At 41.8% G+C, this 26,767-nt stretch overlaps 1 protein-coding gene across 16 annotated transcripts in view; it reads left to right on the forward strand.

Moving 5' to 3' along the window:
• FRY (FRY microtubule binding protein) overlaps nucleotides 1–26,767 on the forward strand; it is a 428,089-nt gene that overhangs the window by 165,758 nt on the left and 235,564 nt on the right. Inside the window, exon 1 of one of the 16 annotated variants that reach the window (XM_044927335.2) lies at nucleotides 6,300–11,083. The exons of 14 other annotated variants lie outside the window; for them this stretch is intronic. In XM_044927335.2, the coding sequence (XP_044783270.1) occupies nucleotides 11,014–11,083 (70 nt within the window). In that variant the 5' untranslated portion in view covers nucleotides 6,300–11,013. Of the gene's footprint in view, nucleotides 1–6,299; nucleotides 11,084–26,767 lie in introns of those variants that run through there. One more of the 16 variants, XM_006070650.4, reaches the window with a different exon arrangement.

The raw sequence follows: 26,767 nt of genomic DNA on the forward strand, positions 1-26,767 counted from the left end.
ACTGGGGAATTCTCCCCAATTCCCCCTTCTGTATCCCTGGCAACAGTCAATCTGCATTCTGTCTTGATAGATTTACCTATTCTGGGTGTTTTTCTAAATAGAATCGTGCAGGATGTGGCCTTTTGTGCCTGGCTTCATTCTCTTAACGTGATGCTTTCAAGGCCTATCCATGGAGCATGTGTCAGTTCTTTGTCCCTTTTTATGACTGGATAATATTCCACCGTATGGATGTACAACAGTTTATCTCTTCATCCACTGGTGGACATTTGGGCTCTTTCCACCTTTGGCCATTGTGAACAGTGCTTCTATGAACGTGTACTTGAGTCCTCGTTTTCAGTTCTTTGAGACATATACCAAGAAGGGAATTGCGGAGTCATTTGGTAATTCTGTTTTTAACTTTTTGAGGAACTCCTAAACTTTTGCATAGCAGCTGAACCATTTTGCATTGTCATCAGCAGTGTATAAGATTTTATTAACTTTTTTGACCATGATGCATGAGAATATTTTACGTATTTTATATAGCAATCCATCATTCACAAGTGTGTATGTATATATCATACAGATGCATATATGTGTGTGTGTGTGTATATAATGGAAGTTTTATGAAATTGTGCTCAGCTTATTACTACATGATGCACTCAGTGTTCTTCCTGTTCTATTTTATTAGAGAAACAGGCTGGTTTCAATCCACTAAATTAGTTCCACAACTCAAAGCAAAATGAAATCTTAAAATATTAGCTGTTAAGATCAGAGTACTATTCCAAGTGTAAAAAATAACTTATCTCCTTTCCATTTGGATAGTCAAAGAATTTAGGTCATCCATTAATTTATCAATGCACAAGCTTGGGGGAGAAGCTTATTTAACTTATGAAAATGACATTTTATATAGTATATTCTTGAACATGGACAGTCTAGATCATATTCAAAGATGAGTTGTGTTGCATGTACTTTGACAATGTGAGGATTGTAATTAGATGGTATTCTATAGTCAAGCAATAAATCTGAGTGTCGTACCTGTGGTTTCTAGGAAAAGTCCTATGATACTTGTGATTTTCACTAACAAATAGTTCTTTATGTATCGCTTGAATATTTCACAGTAGAGTAAGATACTGCAGGGTGCAGTGGGGATGACAGGAAAAACAAGTGGTAGTAGAGGGAAAAGAAGTACAATCAAGAGAATTGGAAGAAAAGCATGAGAAGCTTATCTAATGTGCAGCAATACTTTATTACCGTCTTCAAGAATCACCTGAAACTGAGCTCTTCTGGAAGATCTGGTGTTTTGGGAGCAGTGGAGGCCAGTGGTTAGAGGAAATTCTGTTAAAAGGAATGAAGGACTGATACAAGCAGGTCCATGGATACGACTGAGGGGGTTGATGGGCTGCTGCTGTGGCTGAGATGGGAAAAAATTCCATATTACTTTTCCTTAACTTCTAGCTGAAATCTTCCATTTTCCTCAATTACCAGTATAGGCAATAAACCTAGTATTAGCAGTACCTTCAACTTCACTACCAATTGAAATCAGAGATAGTTTAATCCCATTAGTTACTTTAGGTCAATTTCAGTGTTGTTTATGTTCATTATTTAAAAATTATAACTATTAAGCTCATCTCTCAATTGTGTTCAGTAAGCTATTAAAGAAATGGATATATACAATACCATAATTTAAAATTTTAAAATAATTTGATAGCTGTTTTGAAATAACTGATTCTCCCTTTCACACTGCTGGTAGGGATGTAAATTGGTACAGCCACTGTGAAAAACCTCCAGTATGGAGGTTCCTTAAAAAACTGCAAATAGAGCTACCATATAATCCAGCAATTCTACTCCTTGGTGTATATTCAGAAAAAAAAATGAAAACACTGATTCAAAAATAACTAGTTCCCTTATAAGCCCATGTCTCTGATCTCATGTACACACACACATTCTGAGAAGGAGTCACTGGGCTTTGTCAAAGGGGTTTGTGCCCCCCAAATAGTTCAGAACCCCCTACAGCTGTCTTCCCAATAAGGGAGGCAGTACCACATGCAGCTCCCAAGCACAGGGACTGCTGTGGCTGGTCCAAGCTGAGATGCACTATAAAATACATAGCAGATTTCAAATATTTCATGCAAAAAGAGAAAATACTTCACAAGTACTTTTTATTGCACACGGAATGATAATATTTGGGTGTGTTGGGTTAAATAAAATATATTGAATCTCACCTGTTTATTTTTACTTATTATAAATGTACGTACTTGAAAATTTTAAGTTGCTTATATGGACATCACCTGCCTTGTGTCAGATGTGAGCTCCAATCCTGGCTCGATTCACATAACCAGCCGTTATCTTCATCGTTGTTATTACTGTTACTCCAGCATGTCCTAGCTGTCAGATCCCTATCCATTGGCATTTCCTCATCTCTAAGAGTAAATGGATCTTCCTGACCCAGGGATTGAACCGCATCTCCTGAGGCTCCTGCATTTGCAGGCAGATTCTATACTATGAGCATCACCCGGGAACCCTAGAGAGCCAAAGAGGAGAGTATTGCTATGTTCATTCCAGAGTCAGCCTTCTTCCTAATACATTTCTTATTATCAGAAATGCCCACCATCTTATCTCACCCAAAAGCCCAACGGAAGCCCCACAATCTTTACCCTCCTTCTTTACTGTTCTGCTCCTCAATATTGTAATGAACAAAAAATTTTAATTGTATACATGAGAGTAACATACCAAGATGATGATATAAGAATTCATAGGCAAAGCGATATTTTTTTTTTTATTTAAAGAAAGAGAAAAGGAGAAATTCCAAGGGATATTCCCTTGGAGATTAAAGAAGATGGAAATAAGTCTTGAGGTCGGGTGGAGTCCCAGGCAGACATTTGCCACTCATCCTGTATTTATCCAGAGAGGCTGGAGTGGCATTTGGAGAAGACCCAGGCAAACCACCAGCAGATTCCTGGAGTTTGGAAATGGCCACTTAAATAGCAGGACAACCCTGGTGTGTCCCTAAAGCAAAAAAATCCAGCAGGCTTTGTTTAGTAGCTGGGAGGGTGACAGTGTTTAAGAGGAAAGGGGTGATGAGGGACCTCCCACCCTTTTGTTGGTCTGATCCATAAACTGATGGAGCTCTGAGCATCTTAACACTGGTGCCCTGGGAATACAAAGCCCTTTTATCTACAGAACCTCCTCTGAGATCATGAAACAACTTTGTGTAGACAGCAGATGCTCGCGTATCACGTGTATCTTATGGATGGGAGGGGACTAGCTCAGACGCACAAGTGGCTCACAGTGGTGGTAAACAGGGAGAGGGGCCGACCGTGGGTTTAGGTTTCTCCATAGCTAACACTGTGAGGGTCAGATTCACAACCTCCCACCTCTTGTTTCCCTGGGCTTCTCAGAGTGACCTCACCCTCCCTGACCGTCTGCAAAGATCATTATTCTCCCTTCTGGCTCCTAAGCATTTGTATCTGCTCTCCCCACCAGCCTGTTCGTTAAGCTGCTCCCTTCCATCATTCAGCCAGTTTCTAACAGCCCCACCCTCCTACACAAAGCGCTGCCTGTCTGGTCGGAGCAGGGTGGCGATTTCCCCACCCTTTCTAAAAACATGCCTTGCGAGACTCTCTCCATCCTCCAAAATACACTCAACCCTTCACAGTTACGTTTCCTACCACGTTTGAACTGAGCCTGTGCAAGGAGCATCTATCTAATGTTGGTGTTTTCTCTCGTTCACTGCCGTTGGGCCCAGACCCCAATGTACTACAGGCAGGAATCGGAGGGTCTGAACCACACGGCCCCAGGAACAGATGGTCATTTTGAAGATTTAGTCAGTGATGCTCAGTGAGGCAGACTCTTGTTTTTTAAGCTCTATTTCCAAATGAAGGGACATTCTGTATATCTTAATTGCTGCGTTCAACTCTTCTTAATCTCAGTGGTGATGACCTGGCTTTGTGTTAAGTGCCAAGTCACTTCAGTACTCTTTGGGACCCTAGCCTGCCAGGCTCTTCTGTCCATGGAATTTCCCAGGCAAGAATTCTGGAGTGAGTGGCCATTTCCTCCTCCAGGAGATCTTCCTGACCCAGGGATTGAACCCACGTGCCTTATGTCTCCTGCATTGGCAGGCAGATTCTTCACCACTAGTCAGCTGTAGTTTATCCCTGGTTTCCAGGATGTGTCCAGTTGTATAGTTTTATCCATTTTCCTCTAACCTGATTAAATCACTTTGGTATTGTCTCATTCATTTCACAATAGACAGCACTATCATTTTCATATCGATTTATTTAATTCCCAATTATTTTTTGGTCCTGTGTCTGCTTCTCCTACTCCGAAGCCAGTGTGTGTTCTGTATTGGATATTTTTGATGCTGGCTTTATCAAAACATAGTTGAGAAGGTGAATCTGTTGCCAAAAATTCAAAGAATAAATGCCAAAGATTTACATGAAATAATTTATTGCCCAGTGTTCTGCTTTCATCATGATGTGGTTCCTCCCCATAGGATGGAGAAGCAAAGGCTGGCCTGCCCAAGAGATGAGGCAGTTGGGGATAGAAACCAGCATCCTTCATTCAGTAGAGATGTGTCCAAGGTCATAGTAGCAAGGTCAAAATTAGGAGCACAATAAAGAATTTCCTGATTCCCAATCATTCAGCTATTGTTGGTAGCTAACTATAAATATGGACCCTACCTAGAAGAAAGAACAAAATTTTAGCATACATAAAATGTTAAGTAGTGTGGGTATAAAAAATAATCAAAACTTCTGACTTTTCCAATTTCATTGACTTTGTATAGATTTCAGTGACTGTATACAATAAATGGTGCCTTTGAGGAAAAGCTGATCTGACCCTTATGACTTAAACTTTCATATTTATTTTTATGCTTGAAATTGAGAATATGAGTGGGAATATTAGTTCTAGCTCTAAAAAGTACTCAATTTTTATCACTAAATAATGAAAGAAATAGCTTACCATACTCAAAACTTTTAATGTAACTATGAGAAGGGTCCTTTTTGGTTTGTTAAATTATCATGCTTATGAGGAAGAACCAACGTTTTCTTAGTTCTCATTTAGATTGCAAATAGTGTTTGGGGAAGAGTGATGATTAATATAAATAAAACTTTTTTACTTTAAATATTATTGTGCATTTTTGGTAAATAATGATGTGCTAAGCAAATGTCATTTTTCACTTCTTCAGAGAAGATTTAAATATTTTATAGCAAGTGCCATTTTTTACTTAACAAAGGGCTTAATATTTTATAACCCTACATTGTTAGCTGTTGAAGCTAGTTATATTGGAGCTGTTTGCATCTCAGTGTAAATGGTACTTCGGGTTGCTGGTGGTATATAAAAGTAGAGTAGGCAAGTTATCAGTGCCTTTGTGATAAAGGTCTGAGGAGGTAACCTTTCCAAGTTTTCTCTTTACATGCACATCTGTCTGAACAATATTAAATACAAGTGCCTTATATTTACTCTTCAGAAATTGAGATCAAATCTTTATACTTGCAAAATATATATGAACCACAGCACAAACATGCAGGCCCTACCATGAGAGGTTAACAGGAGGAGTAAATTAGATAAATATTGAGCTGACACTAAGCTAACCAGAACCTCTGCTGAGCTTTACCCTGGGCACTGGAAGTTAGCAGCACTAAAACACTAAATAATACTTTTTTGTATGTGCACATTTAAGCTTTCTTTACCTTTGCAAAAATTCAGCCTTCCCTTGGTAGCCAGCGGAGGTGGGTGGCTGGAGGGCTGGACCCTCTGTGATGAGCAGGGCCCCTCTCTGCCCCTTTCCCTAACCTGGCTCTGGAGTGCAGGGGGCGTTCTGTGCTGGTGTTCTGGGTTCATTCCAGCTGTAGACGGCTACGTAACAGTTGTCATCGTCCTGTGCCTTCACTTAACTCTCATAAAGAACTTGTGTGATAAGCGCTATTTTACAGACAAGGAAACCCAGGCCACCAGATAGATATCCATGCCTTAGACCCACGTCTAGTTCCTTTGTCGTGTCCCTTGGTTCCGTGTGAAACCCCTTTGTGGGAGAGGTGAGTAAGGAAGAAAACTGGGTTCTGCTGCTATTTTTTAATGAAAACAATTTTAGGAGACACGATTTTCCTTGTTTATGTCTGAATCTGTATAGCAACAAGCTGCCTTAATGAAGTTCTGTCGTGTTCAAAAAAAATTTAAATGTCTTTCAATTCATTTCAAAGAATTATTTGTACTGGAGAGTAATGGAGTAAATGTTTTCAAAACTTGTAGAATCTATTTTTGGGAAGATTTGTATATGAGGTTGATTTTTTTTTTTTAAGGAATGATTATCACATTTCATGTTTATGAGATGAACATTTCTGTGGCATCACTTCCTATTTCTTTCTCTAATTTCTTAGCATAGGATAGATCAGCCCAAATTATGCGTAGACCAAAATAGCAGCTTATGATTTATGTTGATCATTTGTTCTTTAGATTGTCTCTAAAAGGTCTATTCTACTGCTTAAAGAACAACAAAACCCTTTCTCCACAGTTGTCTCTATTGATCTCAGCTGCTGTCTTGCCAACTCAATCCAGGCATTGCTTAATTTGACTTGGAATTGTTCTTATAAAGAAGCAACGTGTGGAATAGTAGGGATGTGATATATTTAGTGCTGTTTTGGAACCTGAAACTGCAGATCAAAAATTGATAAAGGAATTTTTTCTGGCATTAAGTGATTTTCCTTTGTTTCCTCAGACACTGGTAAGACATTTCTCCTCTGCCTCATACATTCTGTGCATGCATGTACACATCACTTTGTGACAATAAGTAACACGTGTGTAGCCACGTGCAGCCATCCACAGGAAAGGGGGCTGGATTCCAGTGCTAACCCAATCAACTCAATCAGACGCTTTCAAATCATTAGGTAATGGCTCTTCACATTGGCAAGCGTCCAGATGGTTTGCCTTGCTTTGTTTTTGCCTTTTTTTTTTTTTTTTGAGCACCACACATTTCAGTCTCAAAATTGACAGAAAAGGGAAAATTAAATATGAATTAGAACAGAAACCAATTGCACTTCTTGGTTATAATCAGAATCCAGACAGGATGTGAAATGCTATGGGTTATAAAATATAATCCATGAACCCTTTACCACCGTCATCTCAATGCCACCCAGCAATCTGGGGCCTAGGGTGACCACTTGACCTCTGCCTTCTTGATATATACTGCGTTCTTAGTGCCTGCTGCACCACCCTAGGCTACCTTCAGTCCCTTAGGAATCTGGATCACAAAAAAGCACCCTTCTGGTGGGTTGGGGCTTCCCCAGTAGATCAGCAGTAAAGAATCCGCCTGCAACGCAGGAGACACAGGAGATGTGGGTTCTGAGCAACTAGGCACGCGCCTGTGGGTTGAGTAAAGGGTAGATGCAGCCCCACACCAGGCTGGACACAGCCCATTACCACCCCTTTACCAGCTTGGAGAGTGGAGTTCAGACTAGATTTCCACCCTCACTCGCCCCACCCTTACCACAAGTCAAGCATCCCTTAGACAGAATACAACCTGTGCAAGTAATCAGATCAAGGTGAAAAATCATGGCATTCTTCTCTAGATTCCTTTTGGGTTGGGCTTCAGCCCCCAAGGAACAACTTCCTCTGGCCTAAAGCTGGACAGAAAGGCAGTGAGGAATCCTGGAGAGCCAGGGGACCTCCTGCAGTCCTTTTAGTGATAACGAAGGTCTTGGCATCTCTTCCCGAACTTTTACTAAAGAAGCTGGTAAGCATGATTCTGGTCTTGCTTGTGATTGAAGTAAATACATATAATTTAGAATAAGTGACTCAGGCTCTAAAATTTGCCAGGCCTCAATTTTATCAGCTATATGACTTTCACCTTTGACCTTATTTTATGCCTCTTTAAACCTCCATTTGCTCATCTGTAAAATGGGGCGATTAATAGCACTTCATTGTCTCCTGGTGAAGATTAAATATGATATAGTAGGGACTTTCAGCACAATATTGTGTGCATGCGTACTAAATCACTTCAGTTATGTCTGACTCTTTGCAACCTCATGGACTGTAGCCCACCAGGCTCCTCTGTCCATGGGATTCTTCAGGCAAGAATACTGGAGTGGGTTGCCATGCCCTTCTCCAGGTGACCTTGCTGACCCAGGGATCGAAACCGCACTGTAATACTTTTCAATAAATGTAAATGGTGTCATTAATAGTTATCACAGCCTCAGGTCACTTTCTGACTCCCTCCTCTCTCTCTGATACCATTTCCCTAAGACCTCCTGTTTTTCCTGTATTTCTGCTGCTTTTCTCTCTGCCCCTAACATCGCTGCCTAACTCCTAAAGATTCACGTTCTCCTAAGATTCTTAAAGAAGGGTTCCTCTTTTTACAGATACAAAAGCTGAAATAGCTTTAGTTCATCTTCAGTGATGACTGATGTCTCATAAGAAGCCAGGGGTGCCTTCAGATTTTGTATTGAAGTACCTCTGTCCAGGTGCCCCTTCTGACTACATTTTTAGAGTAAGTACCCCACCCTCCCCTACCTAGAGAGAGGAAACAAAAGGATAAATGTCTTATCCTAGCTTGCAGCAGGTGTCATTCTATTTGATTTTCAGGCCTTTCAACAAAACAAAAGGCCTTTTCTGTTCTTTCACAATATATGCTCTCTTTAAAGGTACTTGAATGAGAAAAAAAGCCTACACCAGACCAGATTTCTGGTTCTAATGGACAATAACTGGGCTGTTAGTTGCTGATTCATTCTTCACAGGGAAAACTAGATGCCATTAGAAACATTTTTTTCTAAATAGCATTTAAAATTTTATGATAGCTTCCTCTTGAAATACTGTATATGAGTGGCATTCTCAACAAATTAATACGTTTAATATGATAGTCACATGTATTTTTAACTCCTAAAAAAATATGTTTATAATAGGATTGAAAACTTCTAAAAGCCAGTTAAGATCTCTTTAAAAGTCAGAGAAAATCTGACTTGAGTAACAGTGTATAATAGCATGTTTGGTTATTGTAGCTGTTTTAAATGCCTCCAACTTGCTGTCCCCAAATAGTTACCACTGGTGTTCAGAAGTGATAGACCTTAAATGGTACCAAAAATGTATTTAACCTAAATTTAAAAGTTGGATTCTAGAGTCCCTAAGGGTTCATAATAAATGTCAAGGTAACAAAATTTAATTGTTTACTCTATGCAAGGCACTATGCTGAACACTTTCATAATGTCATTTAATCCTTCCAGCAAGTCAATGAGATCAGTACCACTATAATCCCCACTTTACAGATGAGGAAATTAAGGTTTAGTGAGGTTAATAGCTTGCCCTAGATCTTATAGCTAGAAAGTTCTGAAGAGTTTTGAGGGGCTTTGTGCTCATTAACTCCAAGGCACCCTGAAGCTTTCCTGTTCATTACTGCCATCCATAGTGGGGGAGGCACCAGAAAGGGGGGCATGGATATTAGTTTTTGTTCTCAAATGTAACAACCAATTCCGTAAATCCTTTGGGTCCTGTTTCACCTAGAATCTACATATTCAAAATACAGGTGATAAAACGAAATTAGCTCATTAACTCTGGTAAGCATGTAAATGAAAACTCAGTCGGTCTGAGGACACTTTAAGATAGTACTGATGAATGGTTGGAATTCTTGGTGGGGTTCTTGCCTTTTGTGTAAGGAGTTTGAAGAGAATGCTGATTGTATTGATAGTGTCTTGGGGCATTTCAGGACACAGTCCTAAAGGTTCTCCTTCCTGTTTAAAATTCTCAGTCTTAGAGAAAGTATACTCTCTCCCTGCCATTTGTCAAATGAACAGTTAATCCGGGTTAGCTTTGAGTGGGGGAGGGGTGCTTAGATAATTTTGTGAAATAATTATTAGCATAGTTTATCAGTCCCATTGCAATATGTTGATCATAAATGAACTGGGGATAGGGGTAGGATTCGTGGTTTATAAGATGTTTAGCCAAATCCCACCTGCCCAAACGTAGCCTGTGAAGATTCAAGTATTGACTCCAATCCCCTAGCCAAGCTAAATAACAACATGAAACCACGATAACTGAAGTCAGGACACCTGATACCAAGATTTCATGGAGGAAAAAAGCCATTGTGTAGCCAGGAATACAGCGCCTTTGCTTATCTTTTTAATACAAATAAAAAATAAGCTTTATTGGGCTCGGAGATTTTTAGAATACACAGGCTTGCCGGATGCATTGTGGAGCCTGGCGTTCTGTACACGAGCTTTCGTGGCTGGTACTGTCCCCTTCGGATGCACACGTTGGTAGGGGGTGGGTACCCCTCAAAAATGTCAGCATTTCTGGGAGGGAGCAGCACAGAAAGGAGGGGAGGGAAAAGCCCCGGCCGACATCCTGTTGTTATCAAGCTCTCCTCTTGCGGAGGGGCGGACGGAGGACGCTTTTCAGATCCACCACCAGATCCAGGGGTGCCACTGGGCCGCCGTAGCTGTGTGGATTCCGGGGACGGACGCGGGTCGGGGAGCGCGGCCGGTGCACCCCCCTGGGGGCGGGGAGCATCTCACCCGGAGCGGGGCTGACCGGCGAGGATCCGCAGGAGCTGGGAGGTTTTTCCCACGGCTGAGTCGGGCCCGGACTGTGGGGGCGGGGGTAGGGGGGACCCTCACGGCGCATCCCTCCTGGCCCATCCTTCCTGGCGCATCCCCAGCCCTGCGCGCTGGGGTGCCGTGGGGCACCCCCGCCACGCTCACCCCGTGCAGGTGGGACTTCCTTGGCCCCGTACCTGCCGGGCCAAGCGTGTGGGCGACCGGCGGCCGGCGTCGCTGGCACTGGCAGACGCCTCCCAGGGCTAGAGCTCCGCACCCAACGAATAGGCAGCCAGTCCTGGACCGGGAGGAGGAGCGGCCGAGCATCCCTCTCCCGCTCCGCCGCGTCCTTCTTATGAGGACTCGCCGGAGGTGGACCCGCAGAGCCAGCCTCCCAGCCGCTGACCCCGCTTACATCACGAACCTGTGACCAGCGCATCCCTCCCACGCCGGGTACCTGCTCCGCGCGGCTCACGGTCCAGCCCCAGGAGCAGGCTCTTTGTATGCCGCCGACATGGCCAGCCAGCAGGATTCCGGCTTCTTCGAGATCAGTATCAAATATTTACTGAAATCCTGGAGTAATAGTGAGTAACAGAAAATAACCTTTTTTGTTTGTTTGTTTGCTGGGTGTTGCGTAAGATCTGAGCAATAAAAGCCTCAACCGAAAAGCATAGGCTTGTGAGCCCAGGAAGTTTTTTCTTTCTTTCTTTTTTTTTTTGCTTCCATCTGCTATGAAAATCAAAATGTCAGAGACTGAACTAGCCTTCCTGAAGTGCAGAGGCTGTGGTGGAATTACGGTAGATGTGGTTTGATTAAATTTTCAAGTGAGATGGCCCTTCAGACTCTTGGTGAGGGCAGGACGGGGTATTCCAGGCTGCATTTCCTGCTTGGTGTGTGTTTAATGTGCTCAGGTTTTATCGAAATGATTTCGTGAAGTGTCAAAGGGGTGTGGCAGGGCTTCAGAGTACTTCATAATTGTTTTATTAGGGTATTGTCTAAAGAAATAAAAAGTACTTAATGGTCCAAAACCTGGCTCATCTCTTTTTAATATAGAGGCACTTGCAGATTTATTTGGTCTCTTCCTTGTCCATTGGTTGGTGTTCAGAATTATAATAGTATATAATGTTAATATATTATAATAGTACTTAATACTTGAATTTAAAAAAATCCTGATGTTTGTCATAGTCCAGATAATGTGCTTTTCTGAAACATAAACAAGTGAGTTGCTGACCGTAAAATTATTTATTAGAATATCAGAATGTTATGGCTTCTGAAGTTAAGGTTCTGACCTACTTAAAGCTTTTAACAGGAAGATTTTTCAAAAAGACAACCTCTTAGGCATCATGGATCTGGAATCAAATTAAAATGAGGCCTTCAGGTGATCAGTGATGCCTTGCATTTTCTGAACAGTTTAAAAACAAAGTCTTCTCTATTTCACTGATCAGCCTTTGTACTTGCTTTGGATTAAAAGACTGGCTGGTATTACAGGTCCTGAATTGTTTGAAATTAAAAAAAAATTTTTTTTCCAAGAAAAATTTTATGTTGTATTCCATGCATGCTAATTAACCTACCTGCAGGGAGCTGGTGATTAATTATCTCCTACACAAATAACCTGTGGACAAGATTGTTCGTATGTAAACAAAACAGGGGCAGGAGAACCTGTGACTTAATTGCTTTGAAAAAAGAGACAGAGTACCTTCGGCAGGAAGGTGTTCAGGGATATGCATCTTATGCTATCCATAGAAACCATCTTTTCCAGGTCATTTTGCGCCACTGTATACACCAAGGGGCTTGTCTGAAGCTGTTTTTCTACAAGTGGGAAGCCATTTGGGAGTAATACTGTCACCCCAACAACATTCCTTTGTTACAATCATAATTCATTTATCTTGGATTCATTATTTGTGTTAATACTTCACACATAAGGATGAATCTTCCTTTGTCTATTCCCCCCTTTGATTAGTGACAAGAATTGGACATACAAGGTTCTTTATGCAGTTTTCCAATTTCTGGAAAGACTTATTGTGAGTTTGAAATCCATGATTTCAAATTCAGTGATACTGAATCATTATTTTGAGCGTGTTAAGACCAGATTATTTTCTTCTGTCAATTTCTGTCATTGCCTCATTAGATACAAAATTATGTTGGGACAATCCTGAGGCCAGTGGGATTTTTTTAAAACCTTTCTCCACTTGTCTATTTTCAGATTATTCTAGACAAAGCTTATATTCTCTGCCCCCTTCCTAAACTCTCTTCCTTCCCCACCCTGCGCTCACATCAGGAGATGGTTCAGAATGACTCTTCATTTCTACTTTGAGAGTTTCTGGGACACAGCTCTGAATTATTTCATTCATTCAGCAAATGTTTACTCCAGACCTACTACATGCCAGGCTGTGGAGCTACAGAGGTGAATAAGACACAGCATTCACCCTCAATCTTAATTTCTTTCTTGCACAAGAATGAATTTGGTAATTTCTCTAGTGTGCCTTTGGGGGGAGGTCAGACTGTCTGTCAGTCCTTTCTTAAAAGAGGAAGCGGAAATGCACCTTAGGCTGAGTCTTCTTTAAGCTTGGTGCAACACTGTAGCTCTCAGCTTTAAATGCTTTCAGTGGCCAAAAAAGAAAAGAGAGAGAGAAAGGAATTTGTCTGTGTGGAAGACAAAGTGAAAAACAGAAGCTTTAGGGAGCTCAGCCTGCTCAGGGCCCCAAGGCCGAGAAGATGCACCTTGGGGTGGGCGGCCCATTGGCCCAGCATCACAGGTTTGAGAGGTGAGGGCCCCCCCCTCCCCAGAATGGAGAATCAGGCCTCTAATTATGCAGTGGGGTTTATTTATGAAAGTGTGACAATTAAAAACCAATAAAACAAACTCTATAACTACATCTGACTGCTTTGCAAGGTGGTCATAAGAGGAAAGAGGCTTCCTTGAGCATTTACTAGGTTAAGAGTTACATCTTTTATTTATTTTTTTTTAATGGCACGTTGTGATTTTGTATATACTTGTCTCCCCTGAAGAGTGAACAAGTCAATTACATCAGTCATTGCCTGGTGAGGTGTCTTAGCTTTTCTTTCACTGTTCATTTTGACACTCCCTTCTTCACAGGCTTGCCCTCTCTGTCAGCCTGCACTTTCATTTTAATGGAGCTGGAAGCTCAAAATGGCCTTGATGTTCGGAAATAAAATGTCTTTTGCAGACTTCACTGCTTTCCTTATCCGCCTGGACACCTGTCCCTGTTTGCTCCTTTCCCACTCATATCCAAGCCTTCCCCAGCTGGTCAGTGATTCTCACAGGTGTGCCCCCTTGATGTCCATGGCCATGGCCACCATGGGCCCTCCCAGGTTTAACCTGGAGTGTCACCGTTGTCTCCACCTGGTCCACCTGACATAGAGCAGCCTGGAGGGGCTTCTGCCAGCTTTTCAAAGACTTCATCCCAGCCCTTCTTGCCCCCGAGTGTCAGTGACCACCACACAGGACCCTCTTTGAGTTCCTTGTTTATATTCTCCTGCTCCAGCCATAGTTAATTCGCTGCCCTCTCTGTGTTTCAGCAACTTGCTGTCCAGTCCATGCCTGTACACACATTGGCCCCCTAACCTGGTGTGCCCTCACCTGGAACAGACAAGCTGCAGAACCAGATAGACTTGGTCCACTTCTCTAGCTCCTGCATTTGTGATCCCTTGGACAATCAATTAACTACTCGCTGCCTCAGTTTGCTCATCTGTAAGGTGGAGGCAACAACAATACCTCACAGTAAGTGAGGCATTAAGATGTCAAGTATTAATACTTAGCACAATATCTGGCACATTGTGAATCTCAATAAGTATTAAAAGAATATGAATGTATTCCAATGCTTCCCCCTCTTCTAAACCCACTTAAAATCAAACTTAGACCATTTTTCACCTTAGCATTGACAGCCTCAGTGGATTCTGTAAATAGTCAATATTTACTAAAACCTCTTGCTTTGGGCCATTCGTTTTTCTAGATTTCCTTTTTAACTTTACTCACGCCCCCTTTTCCACCTCAGCTACTATTGGAATATGCCTACCTTCCCTAAGTACATACCTTCCAGCAGCGTGGGAGATGGCCTGGGAATATTCTCAGTGGCAGAAAGTCACCTTGGCCTTCCAGGTTTGCTACAGAAAAATGTTTAGGGCAGGTAGTTCCCAGTTGTTTCATGGAAAGGAGGGCTTGCTTTGTATGGAGGCTCAGAGCTGGTATGTAGGCTTGCCCACCTATCTGAAACTTCTAACCAGCATTCCTTTGTTTCACCCCCACCCCATAATATCCAGTGAACATGGAGCCGAGCGGATGAAGGGGCCTGCAGGGTTCTTTCAACGTCTCCATCTTTGCAGGGCAGGGCAGTTTGTATCCTTTCTGCAAAGCTGACGAATCTTGCAAACCCCACAGAGATAAGAAGCCTCTGGATGTCTGTTAATGCTCTCAGGGAACGGGGATTTTATTGACAAATAAACTGTTCTAGGGAACTGAACAAGCCCTGGGCCCGTTTTGGAAGGGACCGCTGTACATTTAAGGGAAGACAGTGGCAACCCACTCCAGTACTCTTGCCTGGAAAATCCCATGGACGAGGAGCCTAGTAGGCTGCAGCCCATGGGGTCGCACAGAGTCGGACACGACTGAAGCGACTTAGCAGTAACGGAACTGAACAAGCCCCGGGCCCGTTTTGGAAGGGACCGCTGTACATTTAAAATGACTCATCTTGCTGTAGAGAAACTTGCTTTAGTGGAAGAGTTGAGTGTGGCATTTCTCAGATATGAGTTAGGTCGTGGTGATAAGGACAGTGTTTCTGTCTGCTGCAGAAATGCGGTTAGTATATGGTCAGTTCTGAGGACCAAGAGAAGCCACATGGAAGTGAGGATTAGAAACACATCCCATCCACCGCAGAGCAATATTTAATGATCCCTGTAGATGTCACAGAATACCACAAAGATGCTATGAGAAAGCCTTAGACATCTCCAGGTGTTAGTTTAGTTTCGTAGAGTGGGTTTTTTTTGAGGGGTAGGGGAGGAAGGTGGGAGCTGTGCTGGGTCTTCACTGCTGCACGGGCTTTTCTCTAGTTGCAGTGCAGGCCTTCTCATTGCAGTGGCTTCTCGAGTTGTGGAGCATGGACTCGAGGGCATGTGGTTTCCATTTTTTCAGCTCCTGGGCTCAGGCTCAGTAGTTGTGGTACATGGGCTTAGTTGCTCCACAGTATGTGGGGGTCTTCCTGGACCAGGGATCAAACTCATGTCTCCTGCAATGGCAGGTGGATTCTTATCCACTATACCACCAGGAAAGCCCCTAGAGTTGGTTTAAAGATGTCAAAAGCTGAAGAGGTTAGCCAGGTTGCCTGAGTCCAGCGGAGCAGTACAGCTCAAGTGCAAGCACACCCACCTGGCTCTTCTAACAGTGGAGAGCACGCAGCACTGTTCCGGGCATCTAGAGGTGAGTTACCCCGGGTTCCTGTTCCCATTTCACATCAGCTAAAATAGCTGATGGTCCTGATGAGAAGTGGAACCCCAAATCAATACCCACTCTCTCCAAGGAGAAAGAGTTGATGTATCCTGGGTTTATGATGAAAGCAAATTTGAGGTTTTTATTTGCTTATAAGGGTTTATTTTTTAGGTTGAAATACATGAAGAATCCTAGAATCTAGAGTAGCAGTAGCTGCCACAGTGCCTGAGGGCCCACCTCGTGTCAGATGTTATACTTGGTAATTTATATGTAGGGCAAACCACATCATTGTTTGTCCTAACGGAGACACTTGCGAGTGAAAGTTAATAATTATGCTGGGATACTAGGCGTGAACAGGGACTGCCCTGGGCAAAGGAGGGCATATGACCACTCTGTTTATTATCTTTACTCTTCCCAGTAACCCTGCAAGGTTATGTATTATCTATATTTTACAGATGAAAATCAGAAAAATGAGTGTCGAAAAAGTCATTTGCTCAAAGCTAGGATGATAGTAAAGTGCCATCAGCCCCTCCCCGAATCCAGTGATAATCTCATTTTTTAAAAATCACCCACAGAATGACCAAAGGATCAAGAACACTTTGGGCAATGTAGTGCTTTATAGGTATTTTCATTCTTGTCGACTGACCGAGTTACCCAGTTCTTAGCCTCTTCCTTCCCTGTGTACGTTTGAAGAGCTCTCTCCCTCTCTCCACCCACCCCCTCCTCTCTTTTTCTCTTTCAAGATGGAGAACATCATCTCCTTAGTACATAGCTGTTTGAAAGACTTAAGTGTTATCGATTCTTCACTCTCATTATTAAATACAATATATAGGCAGCTCTGCACCCTATGGTCACTTCACACACATGCACTCACAAAAGATGCACGTAAAAGGGTACATTTCTTCTAGTAGAATATTTTATGTTGATTTCCCCCATTTCTAAAAGTTATTAAATACATAACTAAATAACTCAAATACATAAGAATGTATTAATGGTCTTCTTTTAGAATTGTCCTTTGCTTGTTGATGTTTCTCTGCTATGTTGTGTTTTGTGTTTTTTTTTTTTTTTTGAATCAGTAGCAAACTCCTAATTGTCTTTATCAGAGAGAACAGGGAGACTATTTCCAAGGATGATGGAGATGTGTCTGTAGTTCGGGTGTCTCGGCTTACCTGATAGCTCTGGTCTCTGCCACCGTAAACCAGCCCCACTGCCCACAAGACTGGCCACCCAAAATGATTCAGGTTTAGCTTCTTTGCCTACTTTTCCATGGTGCTTGGAGAAGTTGTCAGCAAGAACTGAAATAGTCTGAAAGGCAACGGTAGTAGGCAAGAAGGAGAGATGACCTGGATATTTTTACAATCTGGGAACCACCCAGGATATTTGAGAAAGTTGCCAGTATTTAGATGTTTCAACTGATACAACATGCAAATATGCCCTTTATTTAAAAGACATCTGTTTCAAAACAGTTTAATACCCATGACTCACTAGTTCACTTTTGGGTACAGTTCAAGGAATTGAATAGATTCCATGAGTCCTGATCATCTAATTAGTTACATCTTTATTTTTGAGCCTGGTGGGATACTTTGAATGAGCTGGCTTCAGAAATAAGTTTGAGTTGATGAGAAATGACATTTTACTTGTGTTGGAGTGTTCCATAGATTGACAGCCCTGAATATAACCTTTTGTGCAGGTTTTTTTTTTTCATACTAAACCTTAAATTTATTTAGTGTCTTGTAGTCTGCTCAGGACCTTCAAACACTACGTTACCTCATTTGAAGAATTTGATGCATTGATTAGGAATAAACTAGCTTATTGAATGTTCCTGGTTTGGGATAATAAGGCTTAATTTTCCCAAAGTTTATCTTCTCTGGCATGAGATACCCATATGGCAGCATGTAGGTATATTTTGTGAGTTTTCAGATCAAATGAGCAAATAATGATCTTAGTCCGTGGGCTTGACCTTTGCATGGGACTTTTGAAATGCAGTATAGCTTGGCATTTATCACCTAAGGTACACAGAGGTGAGTCCATCCAAAACACATCTGTATGAAAAATTCCTGAATTTATTTGTACCCTAGCATTTCTTAGTTTCTTTTAAACACTTAACATTTCAAATATTCCACAATATGGTGCCTTTTGGGTATCACCCACTATTTGCAGATGACCCCAGGGCAGAAGGTTTAGCAGGCAGCCACTTCCTGGAGAGTGGCATTTATGGAAAAGATAGTACACAGCCTTATCTCTTTTTCTTTGTACTAATCTCTCTCATTTGATAGGTCCCATTCATCATGTTCACTTCAATATTGTTCCATTGTAGAACTGTTGGCTGTATGAATAAAAGAATGCTGTCTCTTTGAGCTGAAATGCATCTCCCAGTTTTGGAGGAGAAATGGAAATAGCCTTTTCCATTAGAACGTTTCAATTTACTCTTCAATGCTGCTTTATATTCACACTCAAAAAACTTACTATCTTAGCATCAGCTTTTCTTGGTTATTACTCCAAAATGCTTTGCTTCTTGATACTGTCGGTGAAGCAAGGCAGACACTATCCATTACTTCTTTCTCCTTGAGCATCTTCTGTGCACTGGACACACTGCTTTGGGAGTGTCATCACTCATTCAGACCTGGATCCCGGCATCAAAGGTCTCAGAGGTTCCCTTCCTTCCTTTTTAGATTCAGAACACAGGATGATTAATGCAAGAGTTCCCAGGACTAGGAGAGGATCCAGTGATATTTCAGAAAGATTGTGTGCCCTAGAGAATTTTATTTGGGAGGAGGTGTTTGAAAGACTCTGTTGACGTTAACTTTCTGGATGTATTTCACTGCGTCAGAGAACTATTGGAAGCCTGGTGTTTACAGGCAAAGTCCTGTGAGAACATTTTCCAATATTCCATTCTAGCAGGATGGCTGAAGGAGAGGAGGAAATGTAAATTATTTACTCTGGAACACTTAACCAGATGTCAGTATTTGGGAGAGCAAGGGTTTCAGACATTCTTTACCTTAGAAAAATGTGAAGAGGAGTTACGATGTTTATCAGAATTTTGGCATAGGACTAACTTAAAGCCATTATATTTCATATGAGGTGGATCGCTCTTCAGAGTATTTGGGGGCTTAAGAGAGAAGGGATGTGTGTGTGTGTGTGTGTGTGAAGTATATTTCTGTAAGTTGTTTAATGATCATATATCTCACCTATATTGTTACAAACACTTCTTCTTTTTTACAGAACACACAAGCACAAGCATTTCAGTGTTAGTCATCCAAAACTCCAGATGCTAAGTAGTGAAAGTTTATATTCTGCCAGCATATCAGACTCTGTAATGAGTCTGATTTTGGTTTAATTCCTTTCTACTGTTTTAGTCATTTGATGAGCCACAGATGGAAATTTAAGCCAAAGCCGTAACATTTCAGCTAATACTTTTTATGCTGCTGTAAGAACTTGTTGTCATGTCAATTTAAGTGAGCTGAAATCTTTTTCAAGAAGGCATTCAAATCTACATTAAGTGCTTTTATCAACTCTAATTTGATATACGACTCTAACTGCCTCTGCTGTTCGCAGTTGAAAAGTGCACAGTGGTTGAGCAGTGAAGACAGCTTTGAAATTTCTAGGATTTCTCAGCTAATGCCCCAGGCACAACACTATAGAATATACAATTAAATCTCTGTTCAATTTTTTTTGTCCTAAGTTTAAGAAACACTAGGCTGACTTCTTTGAGTTAGGATTTAAATAGGTAAATATGTATTTTGGCAACCGTGAAAAGGAGAGGGTATTAGATTAACTAGGGTAATACTTGAGTACAATTCCATTTGAATGCCATATTTATGTAGGAAGGAATTGGCAAATCAGGAAAATGATATATTATGTAACTGTCAAATCAATAAAATGCTTCAGTTGTGCAAATACAAGATTAGGTTTTCCTTCCCTGTTTTTCTGTTATTTTTTCTGTGTGTGACCTTGATCATCTCCTTCCCTCACTTCCTTACGTGGAAGGACCAAACCTAACTCTGTCTGTAGCTGTTTTGTGTGAAGGGTTTTGAATGCCACCACTGAAAAAAAAGAGGTTTATGTCAACATCGTAATATTTGTCAGTTATTTCTCCCGCTCCGTTAAAGCCAGACAGAAGGAGGGTGAGCTGTAGGTTTTTGAACTTGACTGATAAGTGGAGACCCGTCTCTGACTTCCCAAGCTTGGTCAGTTTCTTGAGCTAACCAGCTCTTCAGTATCCTGAATAAGATAAAGTTGCCGCATTATACAGCCTATTGGGTTCTTCCTGTCGTTATTTTTACAGCAAAGTGACTGTGTGTCTAACTCAGGGAGTTTGAACGGGGTTGTCTCCAATCTGAGGGGCTGGCATTCTTCATCTGAAGACAGGCGTTTCTTTCTGCATAGCGAGATACAGTGTTTATGGAGATGGCTGGCTTCTGGAGGCTACAGCCCAAGGATACTCTCCAAGGTTTTAGTAGATACTGTGTTTCGGTTAAGCCATACTGAAATAAAGTTCATAAGGATGCAGGGTTCTGTTAGAAAATCTGTCTGAAACATTGTTTGGTTTATTATACTGTTGACCTTTACTTAATGCTTGCAGCTAGGTAGAAAGCCCTGTGACAGCTTTAAAGAATCTTAAGACTGGAAAAGTTGCTCTAGCTGAGTAGCTTGGCTATGACTTTGGCAGATAATAAGCAGTTAGTTTAAAATTTACAGGTTAGAGCAACAATGAGAAGATAAATTGCAGTTTTCCTTGAAAAAATAAAAAACCTGCTTTTCAACTTTTAAGTTTTTGAAAACCACGTTTCTAACAAATCTTCCCCCAAAGTGAGGCCTTGCAGTTGAAAGACAACATGGACTTAACCTTAGTATTACATGTACTGTGTCAGCGCCCTAGAATTAATCGTATATTTTTCTGTTTTTAGTTGACGTATAATTGATGTACAATAGTGTATGTTGCGGGTGTACAGTATACTGACTCCTAATTTTTAAAGGTTATATACTTCATTTGTACTTATTATAAAATATTAGCTATATTCTCTGGGTTATACAGTTTATCCTTGTAGCTTATCTTGTGCATAATAGTTTGCACCTCACATCACCAATTCCACGAACAGGAGTTTGAGCAAACTCTGGGAGATGGTGAAGGACAGGGAAGCCTGGCGTACTGCAGTCCATGGGGTTGCAGAGTCAGACACGACTCAGCAGCTGAACAATAGCAGCAGCAGTCCCCTGCCTCTGTATTGATCTACTTTTTTCCAATGAGAATCATGACTTCCTTGGTGAGTCTGTAGAGAAGCTCACCCCCTGTTGGGCCACTCTGGGTATTTGGTCCCCCTCCTTCTTGACTTAATGGTGACCCTGATGCCTGACCTCATCTTTTCTTCCATGACAACCTGTCCTTTTTCTGTTTTACTTGATTGAATACAATCACTAGCAAACAAGAAAATGAGACATTTTAGTCTTGCCTCCTGATTTTGCATTCCATTTACTAAACAAATCCCCAGTCCTTATCATTATGGGAAAGGTAATCCTAGTTTATGCCAATTGAGATATCCATTTTGAAGCTATTTGAAAACTTGGCCCATTTTCAACTTAAAAAAACAAGTAATTTTTAACCAACAATTTAAACGCTTGAACTTTAAGAAAGGTCACAATTATGAATGAGAATGAAGATTCTATCACAGTTTAAATATCCCCAAATCTGTTTCACCTTGGCTGCTTTTCTTTCTCTTGTTAACTGTTCTGTTTGCCATTTCAGTGCTTATTACCATTTTCTTAGAGGGACAAAGGAGTTGAAATTCAAATTCTTATTGTGATTAGTCAACTGCTTTATTTATTTTTTTAAGGAAAGAAAAATAGAAATTGGAAATTGAGTAGCATTCTGAACATCAGTGAGTTTCATTTCTAAATCTTAAATCCCTCTTGTCACCACTCAAAAAAACCTGCCATTCACAGGTGTAATGGTATGGTTAATACATAGAACTAACTTTACCATCTAGTGATGTGAACTGTGTATCATTCTAGGATGCCTTTGCTATACAAAATAGATAAACTTTCTCATGGCTGAAAGAATGAAGACTTAATTAGCATGCCTCACCCACAGCCAGGGTGAAGCTGGGTGATTCCAAGGGGCTTTAGAACCTGGAGGACCCAGACCATCCATCTTTAGACTGGTATGCATGATAACAAGATGACTACCTTGGTTCTAAATATCTTCACTCTACTTAAGAGGAAGGGAGGAGGCCCACTTGGGCTGGTCTTCTGGCAGGAAGGAGAAGATTTTGCTAAAAAAAAAAAACAAAAAAAAAAACCCCAGCAAACTTCTTGTATTCCTCTGGTTGGAATTGTGTCACATGCCAGTCACTGGCAAAGTTGAATGGAATTACCGTGTTGGCTTCAACAAACTTGATTCATGCCCTGCACTGGGTTTGGTCCACCTTCTGGACCAAAGTCTTAGACACGACTTCTGCCTGCTACCTGAACAAAGTAGTCTTTTACCAAGGGGAAAGGGGAGCCACCAGTGTGTGTTCAGTCGCTCAGTTGTGTCCAACTCTTTGGACACGCGACCCCTGTGGACTCCTGCCCACTAGGCTCCTCTGTCCATGGGATTTCCCAGGCAAGAGCCACCAGTAGTTACCCCCATAAAACATAAAATGTACAATTACAGATGACTATTAATGACCACCTGTTGTTATATAACATTGCATTAAACGTAATAATAATAGCTGATGTTATAAGCCCTTGTGGAAGTATCAGTGCTGTTATTAAATGCTTTACCTGCATCATTTTCTCTAATCTTCACCATGACCCAACTTGACATATACCATTTGTAAGTGGCAGAGCTGGGAATCAAACCTAGACTCTAGGATAAACACTAAATTATGAAGTGTTGTGCTGAGTCGCTCAGTCATATTCGACTCTTTGCGACCTCATGAACTGTAGCCCACCAGGTTCCTCTCTCCATGGGATTCTCCAGGCAAGAATACTGGAGGGGGTTGCCATCCCCTCCTCCAGGGGATCTTCCTGACCCAGGGATTGAACCCAGAAATCCCGCATTGCAGGCGGATTCTTTACTGTCTGAGCCACCAGGGAAGCCCTAAAGATACTGATTAACAGTAGGTAAAATTGATGAACCTCAGGTAGGAGCAGAAGGTCGTTGATATGTACTTCATAGCAGTTTACCACAGTGATCCGTGTCAAGCAGCAGTGGCAAAGAGTTTTGAGAGTACTCAAAATTAAAATTTTCTCTCTTTGCCTCCAGTTTCAGAAAAAGGAGCATTTTCTGATGCTTCCTTTCTTATGCCCCTTCAATAACAAATTGAATCTGGTTTTTAGTTTTTTTAAAAAACCAAGTTGTAAGGAAGAATATTACTACATCAGAAGCTTGAGATTGTACCTAGGGCTCAGTTGAAAGACAAAAATGCAAAGGAACATAATTGGTATATTCAAATCTGTTGTTAGATTAAAATGAAAAAATACAGTATTAAAATGAAAAAATATAGTATTAATTCGTGCCATTTGGCAGTAGCAGATGCTGCTGCTGCTGCTGCTAAGTCGCTTCAGTTGTGTCCGACTCTGTGCGACCGCATAGACGGCAGCCCACTAGGCTCCCCCGTCCTGGGATTCTCCAGGCAAGAACACTGGAGTGGGTTGCCATTTCCTTCTCCAGTGTATGGAAGTGAAAAGGGAAAGTGAAGCTGCTCATTCGCGTCAGACTCCTAGCGACCCCATGGACTGTAGCCCACCAGGCTCCTCCATCCATGGGATTTGCCAGGCAAGAGTACTAGAGTGGGGTGCCATCGCCTTCTCCGAGTAGCAGATGAAATATCCTTAATTTTGATGTTACCCAAAAATGACCAAATGTTTTCCTATTTCAGATGTTTCTGCTTACATAGAAATGTCAGTATTTTCTAGTGAGGCTTAGCTTTCAATCTCATTGTTCAGATTCAGCTATTTGAAAGGGCTTTAAGCCTGACTTTACCTGTCCATGGCCTCCCCCACCCCAAGTTAATCTTACAAATAGTCCAATAAGAAGAATTGGCTCGGTTTCAGCCAGCGTGCTATGCGCCATCTCATTTAAACATCATTAAATCCTGGTGAGGCAAATGTCTCCTCACAGGTAAAAACCCTAAAATAAATGACTTCCCAAAGGGAAGGGCGTGAGTAAACACTGGCAGCTGGATTCAGATTCAGCTCCGCCTGCAGCGCCTCTGTTCTGCCGGTGGACCAGCAGGAGCCCTGCCCAGCCCCCGTCTCCTGTGCGGCTGTGCCACCAGAACGTTTGAAAGATGCAGGTGCTCGCCTTTTCAGCCCTCAGTGCAAGCTTGTAACTGCGATTCGGTTGCTGGGGGAACTTCTGGAATGCCCATTTGTTCCTGAAAATAGATCAATTCATTCTTGGCCACTCTGATTGACATGCCGCGTCCAGCCTTGGGACACACAGTTTGGTGAAAACAGCAGAAGGAGAAACAAAAAACTAAATCCTAACGACCAGAGATGACGTTAAGCTGAACATGAGTCAAGTTCCTGCTCTTAAGGAGAGGATTGTCTGGTGAAAGAGACCTACATAAATCAATAATCACAGTTGAATATGACGAGGGACCAACCCCATGAAAGATGAATTGTGTCTCTGAGTAAGAGTGACTATTGTTTGTACGTAAATGTGGTTCACTGACCCTGAAGGCCAGCTTTTCTGTTCTTTCCCTGCTTTGCTGGTAGTCCTCTCCAACGCTGAATCTTTTTCTCAACAGTCTGGTGAAGCTGTAGCTTCATCTGTCTCCTCCAGGTCCTTACTGTGCTCAGTATTCTCATTATAGATGCTGAATTTCTCCAGGGGTCGTCTCAGGCAAGAAACTCAGCTGTTTTCAACCCTTTGGTCTTCATTCAAAACCTGGCTGAGACGTCTTGTGCTTCTTTCTGCATCTGGGTCTCCTTCACCATCACCTCTACCACAGCCTTGCTCCAGGTCTTCATCACCTCTCACCTGGAGCATCTTAACTCCTCCTCACCAGCCTTGCTGCTGCCCCTGCCTCTCTGCCTTCCCAGGACAGTCTGGTCTTTTCCACAGCCTTGAGTGGTGGTCTTCGCCTTGGCCCTTGGAACTGTGTGTCAGCTCTGAGAGTGATGTTCCCACAGGCGGGGTCGGCCTCATGTTGATGGTAGCAAGCATACTGAATAATTACAATATCATTGTGAACTCGCGTCATCATCTGAATTCATTGTCTGGACCATGTTTATCCAATCTGTTTGTTCTGGTAGGCTTAAGAATTCTGTAGATTATTTACTTCTTTCTGTTCTTTTCCTTTCATGTTCTTCTTGATTTGGGTTCTTTTCCCTTATTAATTTTTTCTTCTTTTCTTCTCTTTCTCCATCACATTTTATAAGTATAGTTTCGTATGCAATATTATTAGCTATTTCATTACATTTTAAGCGTATTAATGAGATATTTTAATAAAAAGCTTTCCAAAACCCAGTCCTGTAACAAATAAAAAAAGTCATGAAGACAAAGTTTGGTGGAACACAGACCTGGATCCCATCTCTGACCCACACTGTCGTCATAGGTGTGGCCCAGGCGAGCAGCGTTGGTTCAGGGCAGGGAACACGATTCAAGGTAGAAGGAGTAGGACATACTACTCTGTATTTTCATGCCAGTGAGAGTTGAAGAGCCTGGGTTTGGTGGGCATGATGCAGAAATTAAGGAAAAGCTGGCTTATAGTTGAGTGAAAAACCAAGAGCTCAGTATACTTATTTGCTAATAAAACACATGAACTCAGGCCAAGGCTCTAATTACTCATGAAGGGTCCAAACTCCAGTGATGGAAGGGCCACTCAACAGTTCTCAAGTGTCCTTTATACACAATATAACAGTCTTCAGACTGGCCCAGTGAGCTCATTAAATATCATATTGTTCTGCCAGATAAGGCTCTTGTTTCAGGGAGTGACTCAGAGACTGTCACTTCTTGGGCCAGGAGAATGAAAGTGCTCTTCAGGCTCTGGGGAAAGGATAAATTGTTGACGGTGTTCCGAGGCCATCCCTCCCCACTTTGGTCTGTGTCTGATTAAACCATGTGTTATATTGAAAGATGACCACTCAGCTGATCTATTCAGCTCAGTGTTGTCCTGAGGTTCCTGCTGTAGACCCACACAGTGGAGAGGAGGCTAGAAAGTTCCTTATGGACAGTGTTCAACTCGTGCCAAAGAACAGCCCAGGCCTGATGGTGCTGGGCTGGCAAAGTCGTGTGCGCTCAGCTCAGAGCTTGGGTCCAAGGCTCCATCTCCTTCCTTGTAAGCGGAAAGCTAACTACCAGCCAAGAGTGTCATCTCATTGGGGTTACTTGCTTTTACTTTTTTCTTACTGAAAAACAGAAGTGAATCACACCCTTCACCAAGCCCTGCTGCAGAAGGAAATGATGCAGTGCTGGTCACGCAGCACAAAGGAGAAAGAGCCATAATGCAAACCTAGTTCTTCATTGTGTTCTGGTGTAAGGATGGCTTCAGTCCCTGCACAAAACCGTGGTTCTTCAACATGGACCCTTTTTTACATGGAGGAACCATGATGTTTTACTTCGTTTTTGTCCTTTTTTAATTCTTCTACCTCTTTGACCACTGGAATTCATTAATTTTGATTGTAATACAAAGTATGGAAAGAATTGATTTAAGCTTGTTTGATTTACTTTTTTTCTGTGTGATTTGGGATAGTTATGACCATGTGCTTTGCCTCAGCCCCTAACTTGCTATGTGACTTTGAGAAAGGTGCTTCCACTCTGATTCTGTAGAAAGGTTTTAATATATATTGTATCTCTTTATAAAAATAGTTGAATGAGTCCCATCACTTCATGGCA

Source organism: Bubalus bubalis, chromosome 13 (genome assembly GCF_019923935.1).
Source record: "Bubalus bubalis isolate 160015118507 breed Murrah chromosome 13, NDDB_SH_1, whole genome shotgun sequence".
NCBI lineage: Eukaryota > Metazoa > Chordata > Mammalia > Artiodactyla > Bovidae > Bubalus > Bubalus bubalis.